The sequence below is a fragment of the Austrofundulus limnaeus genome, unplaced genomic scaffold (assembly GCF_001266775.1).
Source record: "Austrofundulus limnaeus strain Quisiro unplaced genomic scaffold, Austrofundulus_limnaeus-1.0 Scaffold882, whole genome shotgun sequence".
In the NCBI taxonomy this organism is placed as follows: domain Eukaryota; kingdom Metazoa; phylum Chordata; class Actinopteri; order Cyprinodontiformes; family Rivulidae; genus Austrofundulus; species Austrofundulus limnaeus.
This window is the reverse complement of record NW_013953284.1, coordinates 104,602-112,618: the sequence shown is the minus strand read 5'-3', so window position 1 is coordinate 112,618 and position 8,017 is coordinate 104,602. Positions and strand designations below refer to the sequence as shown.

Below are 8,017 nucleotides of genomic sequence, written 5' to 3'. Positions count from 1 at the left end.
TGTGTATATATATATATATATACACAAAATGTGATTTCAAGATGTAGTTTTTAAACTAGACATGTTCCAGTGTTGTCCTGATGGAAAAAGTATTGTAAACACTTTTTTATGCAGTGTGGGGGTCGACTGACATCCTTTTTATATGTATATTTTTTCCAGTTAAATATCTTAATGCACATACRGGAATAGTATTTCTACGTTTCCCCAAAAGATGCTACAAACTCCTCTGGTCTGCTTTGCCATTCATCACCAGCATTGAAAGTGGACGGCATATAATTCCATGTTTTCTAAATTGTCTGCATGTGGGAGGTAAAAATAATAACTCACATTCAAAACAAATTAAACATACATTTTTAGAAATATTGAATGCCACTTGTCATTCTCCTCTAATTTAGGGCATCTGCTTTTTTACAGGAACCATTAGAACATGTCAGAAGTTTTTGATCCGATACAACGCCCAACAGCTTCATCGAATGCTCCCTAAATGTAAAAACGAAGGTGAGGGTTTCATATAAAACTCTTGAGAGTTTCATGTTTCTCTGTATTCTTTGTATTATTGTGACATTTTTACAGCTGAATGTTTCAGCATGGCTTGATTCCACTTCTTTGATACATATTGGATTCTGCTCTGTTTACATTCACAGAAGAAAAAGTGCAGGTTCGCCAAGCAATCCTGAGCTGCTGTCTACCAGGTGGAACCAAAGAAGAATTTCAGGATGACTTGGAGAGTGAGGAAGATGAGGAAGAGTGACCTCACAGCTGTCTTCTGCTCAGATGCCTAGTTGAGGCTATTTTTGTTACAAGACTGGAAAAAACAACATAGTTTAAAACAGTTTATTTCAAAAATATGTGACATTAAAACTGTCTGGAACAAAGTGCTGGATACTTACTCGTCCGCTGGACATACCTGCATTGTAATCACCTCCAGTTTTTAAACTCCGAGGTAAAAATTCAGGTATTGGTCATCTTGGATATTTTAAACCTTCTTGTCATACATCCAAATATGAAATAGTGAGTGATAAGCCTGGAAAGTAAGTAGTTTGTAATACATTTTAAATCATTAGGCTTTAATTTAAAAAATAGCAATGTTTGTAATTTACTTTAGAGATTGATAATTCAGACCAWATGTGTCTTATATAACTAGTCTATAAATCAGTCAAATTCCAACATGATTATTTGTCAAATGGTCTCATGAATAATTTAGGGAAAGCAGAATAAAGGTCCAGTCTGTTTAGTGTTACCAAATAAGGAGCGTGTTTTTAAATAAATAAATAAATATAAACAAATCAACAAATAAATAGGCAAGCAAGCTTCGAAAYTAAAACTAATTTTCATGTAWYTAGGGAAGAATAAGATGGGCTAATTTTTAGTTAAACATTTTCTGTTTTATTAAGTTGTTGTGTTAAGATGTATTTTGCATGGTTATCCTCCTGAGTTTTTTGTCGAGCTTTACAAAACGAAATAAAAAAGACGCAAGTACTACATTTCCCGAAGTGCCCTGCCTGACCTCCTTATGTGGCTGCTCTCCTTTCTGACACACACCGGCGCAAGATTGGGCTAAACTTGACGGGCGGGGAGGGAAATCGCTTATSAGAGCTAGAGAAATGGACACAGTAGACCTCGGGCAACCTATCGAAGTAATTAATAACTATTTCATCATTAAAAGTTTACAACATAAGTGTGCAATAGTTTAAATTAATTAGTAGTGTGGCGGGTCATTCTCAGTATTTTCCAGATAAACACCACCTCGGTGTGCCACGGTTTAAATGAGGCGGACCCACCAGCTCGGCCGACGTTACAAATAACATCCGGGGCTCCCAGCTTCTTGTCTGGCGACCCGTCGCCATTAGTGCATGCTTGCTTTTCTCCCGGACAAAATTTTATTCGCTAAAATTGTTTAATTGGCTTGTTTTCCAGCCTTTGGAAAACATTTAGCGCCTTGCTAAGGGCACATTGTTTCCCTTAACAAGTAAAACTGAAAAAATCTAGGTGGGGTTTGMCCCCGCGTGGCGAATTTTCGTCCTCTCCTTATCGGGCTTTCTAACTTGAGACGCTACAACCGTGTCTCTTATTTTCTTCTAGAGTTGGTTAGTGATCAAGATGTCGCCGTAATGGGGTCTCCGCGTTTGACAGAAATGAATCGGGGCCTTCGCCGCCTGACCCGCACCCACTGCAGTCCGTTTTCCTCGTCCGTTTTTGTTTTTGATGCTAGAGAGCTCGGCGGCTCTCTGCTCGCAGCTCGTCCCCAGCGCCGCCGCTCACCACACGGAGACAAACATGGAGAAGAATCCCAGCAGCAGCACCAGCACCAAGGTTCCGCCCCGTTCCAGTTCTACAGGCCCACCGCCCGGAGAATCTAAACCCAAAACAGGTGACAATGACTCGCTGGCTGCAGTGTATTTAAAGTTGTAAAGTGTTGTTGTTGTTGCGGCCTGTGGCCTGTTTGGGCCTCCAGCCCTGCTCAGGCTGGTTATCAGCAGAAACTGACGTCGCTGTCAAAACATGTGACCCACCTACAGCCAGAGKTGCAGCAGAGACATGCAAAACACCTTTATTACACTATTAATGCACAATATATGGCCACTTATGAAGTCAGTGAACAGTATTTTTAACTTTTGTCTGAATGTTGTGTCATGTTAGGTTTTACAAACCAGTCATTATGACTTCTGTCAAGTGTTGGACTCGTGAAAATCAGTTTATTAGTCAACATTTAAGTTGTAAAATACATCTGACACAGACTAAAATAAATGGGTTATATTCTAGCTCAGTGGTTCCCAAACTTTTCAGCTTCTGACCCACAAAATACCAGCAGCAGAGACCTGTGACCCCAGCTGTTGTTGGTTGATAAACCTTGTTTTCACGTCAAATAAACAAGAGCAGAGTAACAATATTTATTACTCTTTTTTTTTTTGTCCATTTCAAGTACATTAACTTTACTCATTTGTAACAACAAAGGCAAACAATTGTTAGTTGGAATTTTTTAGTGTAATTAATTCAGAAAATCTTTTGTCCTGACCCCAACTGTGGGAACCACTGCTGTAGCTGATGCAGCAAATGTTCTTTTTTTCCCCCTCCATACTTTCATYTCAATAAGAACAATTTTTGGTCTTTGAAGACAGATACTGGTCTGTTAAAAACAAGTTGAAATATTATTGCCCYCATTAGTCGAACAAAACTAAAGACAGGGTTCCTGCGGAGGGTTAAAAGTTTGACAGATGGGTGGATGCACTTTAATAATGTGGGGAATATTTGCTGTGAAAAAAATTAAACAAACTGACAACTTTACAAAAGAAAAGACAAATGTCTAAGTTCTGAATCAAACTAAGCAAAGAATAACTGTAGGCAAAGAATAACTGTAGTATGTATGTATGTATGTATGTATGTATGTATGTATGTAGAAAACTGTAAATGTGATTTTAAATGTACAAGAAAACATGGAGTTTGTTAAAAGAAACAAAATAATGAAGGAGAAAGCAAAACAGTGAATCATTGCACAAAGAAAAATACATATACATATTAATATAATATTTAGGGATGTCCCGATACCACTTTTTCACTTCCGATACGATACCGATATTACAACTTTGAGAAATGTCCGATACCGATATTGACCGATACCGATATTGACCCGTTACTGTAACAGTGCAAGTCACACACTTTTACCTATTTTGTAAAGTAAAATCTTAGAAAAATCTTGATCAGATCAAACAGNCAAGCAGGATCCAAGCTCTGCTGGATAGAAACACTGGAGCGGAGTCAGTGAACTGCTGGAACGGACTGCTAATATCGGAGCGCTGATATCGGACATTTTTTATGCAGTCCGATAAAATCCGATACTCGTTTTTTGGCTGATATCGGACCGATATCCGATATTGATATCGGATCGGGACACCCCTAATAATATTATAATTATGAATATTCACATTGCAGGGAGCACAGTGGTACGACTGGAACGATACAAACAATGTGGACTGATGAATTAAGATTCATTATATTTCTAAAATTCAAATTTTAGGCAAAATATAAATTAATTTCATCAGATAAACAAAACGGTTCTTAGCTAAGTGTTACCTTTGACAGGGCAGTTTACATACAATGTTTATGAACAATTCATTTCTCTTATATATTTTTTAGGATCATCTTTTTAATGTAAAGTTTATATGTTTTCACACCTGACTCTCTTTACTGTTGTTATTTCAGAAGGTAAAAATAATGGGGGCTCTAAGCGGTACAGRCGCAAGCGTGAGCCCTCCTTCCCCAAAGCAGAAAGTTTCGCCGGCCCTCGCCGCACCAATTCACAGAAAAGCAAGAATTTTGACAAGAGACCCCCTCAGAGAGGTGGAGGACGACAGTATGGAGTTACAGGTGGAGGACGACGTGAGGAGGTGGGTGTTCTGAACATCTTTTTTTGCTTGATTTAAAAAAAAAAGTCTTATTTGTTGAAAAAGAGGTTTTCTTCAGTAGCGATCCACAAACTGATTTAAAGTCAAACGGATCATTTGTGTTMGCTTTCTGCCGTCCAGGTAGCAGAGACACGCCGGGCCGAGTTTAGCCCGGCTCAGTTTGCTGGACCCAAGAAGATAAGTTTGAACCATCTGCTGAACTTCACGTTTGAACCCCGTGGAGGTAACGATGGCGTCGGAGACGGCGGCCACTCGTATTGGGGCCGTCGAAACAAGTGGGGCCACAAGAGTAAGCCTTTCAACAAGGAGCTGTTTCTGCAGGCCAAGTAAGCAGACCACAGCYCAGTCGGGTTTATGTCTTTAGAAAAACCCAACACGTGAGAGAGATGTTGTCTTTGTGTTTCAGCTGCCAGTTTGTGGTGACTGATGAGCAGGACTACAAGGCTCACTTCACTGATCCCGACACGCTGGTCAACTGGGACTGTGTGCAGCAGGTGGTGAGTATCAAATCAACATTTAACCTCTTTTATCAAACACACTCCTCCCATTACACACGTTTTAATGTATTTTTCTTCTATTGTAATGCGTCCACAGCGCATCTACAGCCATGAGGTGCCGTCCTGCCCCATCTGCCTCTATCCACCTGTGGCAGCTCGCATCACCCGGTGTGGACACATCTTCTGCTGGCCGTGCATGCTGCACTACCTGTCTCTGAGCGACAAGAGCTGGTCCAAGTGTCCCATCTGRTATGAGGCCGTGCACCCCGCTGACCTGAAGAGGTGAACCAGGAGCTTCAGAGAGAACAACACAAGTATACAGGAACCAGTATACAGAGTGTCTATCCATATAGCAGTCAGGAGTCTTTTACAACAAACACATTTTCAGATGGTGTACGCATCATGTTTTAGATGAAGGGAGTTGTTTGGATTTAGGCAGTGATTTTTTTTTTAAAGCCTGAGAGAAACATTACGAGTTTATGACTTGTTCTGGGTGTTTTCTGATAATTGCTGTTGTTGCAGTGTGGTTGCTATGGAGACAAAGCAGTATGCGGTGGGTGATGTAATGACCATGCGCCTGATGAGGAGAGAAAAGGGGGCTCTGGTGGCCCTGCCAAGCTCTCAGTGGGTGAAGGTGGAGGAACCTATACGCCTTGGAGGTACAAAAAARACATTAATGGTTTACTGTGATTATAATGATTTATACATGATAACATTCAGTTAATTAACTTATTGTACAGAAATATTTCATGTTTTCTAAATAATTTTTGAAAGCAGAGAAGACTGTTTGACAGTAACAAACAGACTGGATGTGCTTCATGTCAGGGCAGTTTAGAACCTCTGTTTCAGTAGAGCCTGATGATCAGATTTCTTTTGCAGATGCCTGTTTCAGCCCGTACTCCAAGCTGCTGCTCACCTCCCCAGCTCAAGTCCTAAACCTGGTCACAGAGGAGAAGGCAGTCCTGCAGGCTCAGCTGAGCCTGGAAGACGAGGCCCAGGGCTGCTTCATCCAGAGCGCCCTTTGTCTCCTGCAGGTAGAGCTACAGGCTCATTTGACTGCAGCAAATCTGTTTTCATTATTCAATGTGAGAGATTCAGGGTGAAACAAATGCCTTTTATAACTCCTATGATTGGAGCAGGAAAATAGATTCTGTCATTCAGTCCTTTTTTTTTACTGTTTTGGAATATAATATCTGTTTTAATGTCRGTTACAGGAGCGAGAGGAAATGTTCCAACAAAAAACGGATGCACACGGCTTTGATTTGTCCTCACTGACTCTGAAGGAAGCTCCTTCCCCTGTGGAGGAACTGGTGACTAATATCAGCAGCGCCAAGGTGAATTTTAAACCACATCAGATCTCACTGTTGTCTCTTTTAAAGTGATATCCTCTTCATATGTAGTCTTGTGTATTGTTTCCCTCCCAGCCGGTCCTGCAGTACGCCTCTGCGTTTGATGACGAGGTGGAGGAGCTCACAGAGGACGTGGCTGCAGAGCTGCAGGGTGTTTCTGGAGCACCGCTGGAGTGTGTCCCGGAGGAAGAGCCCTGCGAGGCTGTGCCGGACGCTGCCCCAGAGCCTCAGCACCATGAGCAGAGTCCCGCCAACCAGGCAGAGTCTGCGCACCCTTCAACCAACGTGGTGCACGGACCTTATTATTATTTCTACCAAGGTGTGTCATTCTCAGCTCTCCAACCCGCCCTGTTGACAAAATCTGTTCAGAAAAAGGAACTAGCTTTTAAGAACAACGTTGCACAAATTAGCAGCCACAATTATATTTATTACACATTAAATTCTTTTAGGTTGTATGATTGAGTTAATTGTTTCCTTCGTTTTATGCTTTTATTTTCTTCTTCTCCTTCCAGCTGAAGACTGCCAGCAGATGTTTCTGCATCCCGTGAACGTGCGCTGTCTGTTGCGTGAATACGGCACTTTGGAGGCGTGTCCTGACACCATCACTGCCAGGGTGGTGGAGGTAGTGGGACACACAGTCACTGAGGTCAGCAAACGGAGACAGACATCACACACTCACTGGCTTTTGCTTAAAGTGACATTTTTAAGTTTATTAGTCTGGCTTACTGGTTTCTGCTTTAAGAGAATAATTTTCTCGTGACTTTTCATCTCAGGAGGTTCGTCGTCGTAATCGCTACCTGGCTCACCTGCCGCTCACATGTGAGTTCAGCATCTGTGAGTTGGCTCTGCAGCCGCCAATCCTGTCCAAAGAGACTCTGGACACGTTTGCAGGTTTGAAGTGTTTTAGACTCAAGTTTTTCCCTATGGGACGGTTTTTATGTGTTGCTGTGTTGAAACTGTGTAAAACTCTCAGATGACTTGGAGAAAAGAAAGCGACTGAGGCAGAAGAAAGCGAGAGATGAGAAACGCAGAGAGAAGCGCATTGAGATGGAGGAGAATAAGAAGCAGGGTAAATGTAAGTACAGTTTGTGACTCAAAATGTCYTCTTTTTTATTTTGGGTTCAGGATTTCAGAGTGATTTCTGTTCTCTCACATGGTTTCTCAGATCCTGAGGTGCACATTGGACTTGAGAATCTTCATCATTTCCCAGCATTTGGCTCTCCGCCTCACAACAGCAGCCCCCCAGTCCAACCTGATTTCACTTTAGCCCCTCCATCACCCCTCAGCTGCAGTCCCTCTTCTGGTAAGATCAAGTGAAATCAGTGCAGAGATGTATGTGATGTAATAAAGTGATATTGTTTGTTGATTTCCTTTCTTCTCTTGTTTTAGATGGAATGAGATTCCCAAGTCTGAGTGTGTCCACCACACCCACTGTGGGGAGTGTGGAGGAGGATTCGCACTGCATGTCCTTTGCACAGGTGKGTGCGGTAAAATATTCAGATTGTAGATGTGAGGAGAACCAAATGAGTGTTAGCTGAGCGTTACCACCCTGACTGTGTCTCATGTATAGATGCTGAGAGACGGGAAAGCCAGAGTTGATGCTGGACCCAGGATCGCCCCAAAGAAAGGTAGTGCAAGGCTTAAAAATTAGGGCTGCAACGATTAATCGACGACTAATCGATTATTAAAATAATCGATGACTAATTTAATAATCGATTAATCGCTTTCTTTTTTTTGTTGTTCTTTACTTTGTTTTTCTCTCCAAACT

At 41.7% G+C, this 8,017-nt stretch overlaps 2 protein-coding genes across 3 annotated transcripts in view; both read left to right on the top strand.

The window, feature by feature from the left end:
• pop5 (POP5 homolog, ribonuclease P/MRP subunit) overlaps nt 1-1,493 on the top strand; it is a 3,346-nt gene extending 1,853 nt beyond the window's left edge. The window contains exons 3-5 of one of the 2 annotated variants that reach the window (XM_014029313.1): nt 160-309; nt 415-498; nt 645-1,493. In XM_014029313.1, the coding sequence (XP_013884767.1) occupies nt 160-309; nt 415-498; nt 645-751 (341 nt within the window). In that variant the 3' untranslated portion in view covers nt 752-1,493. The remainder of the gene's footprint in view (nt 1-159; nt 310-414; nt 499-644) is intronic. The other variant, XM_014029315.1, reaches the window with a different exon arrangement.
• A 270-nt stretch (nt 1,494-1,763) lies between these two features.
• The window catches only part of rnf10 (ring finger protein 10), a gene marked incomplete at its 5' end in the record, with an annotated part of 9,337 nt that continues 3,083 nt past the window's right edge, over nt 1,764-8,017 (top strand). The window contains 15 exon segments of the mRNA XM_014029311.1: nt 1,764-2,371; nt 4,201-4,385; nt 4,524-4,729; nt 4,810-4,900; nt 4,998-5,182; nt 5,423-5,559; nt 5,780-5,934; nt 6,115-6,234; nt 6,325-6,568; nt 6,762-6,895; nt 7,023-7,140; nt 7,223-7,324; nt 7,415-7,552; nt 7,639-7,727; nt 7,820-7,877. Coding sequence (XP_013884765.1) covers nt 2,206-2,371; nt 4,201-4,385; nt 4,524-4,729; nt 4,810-4,900; nt 4,998-5,182; nt 5,423-5,559; nt 5,780-5,934; nt 6,115-6,234; nt 6,325-6,568; nt 6,762-6,895; nt 7,023-7,140; nt 7,223-7,324; nt 7,415-7,552; nt 7,639-7,727; nt 7,820-7,877 — 2,128 coding nt within the window.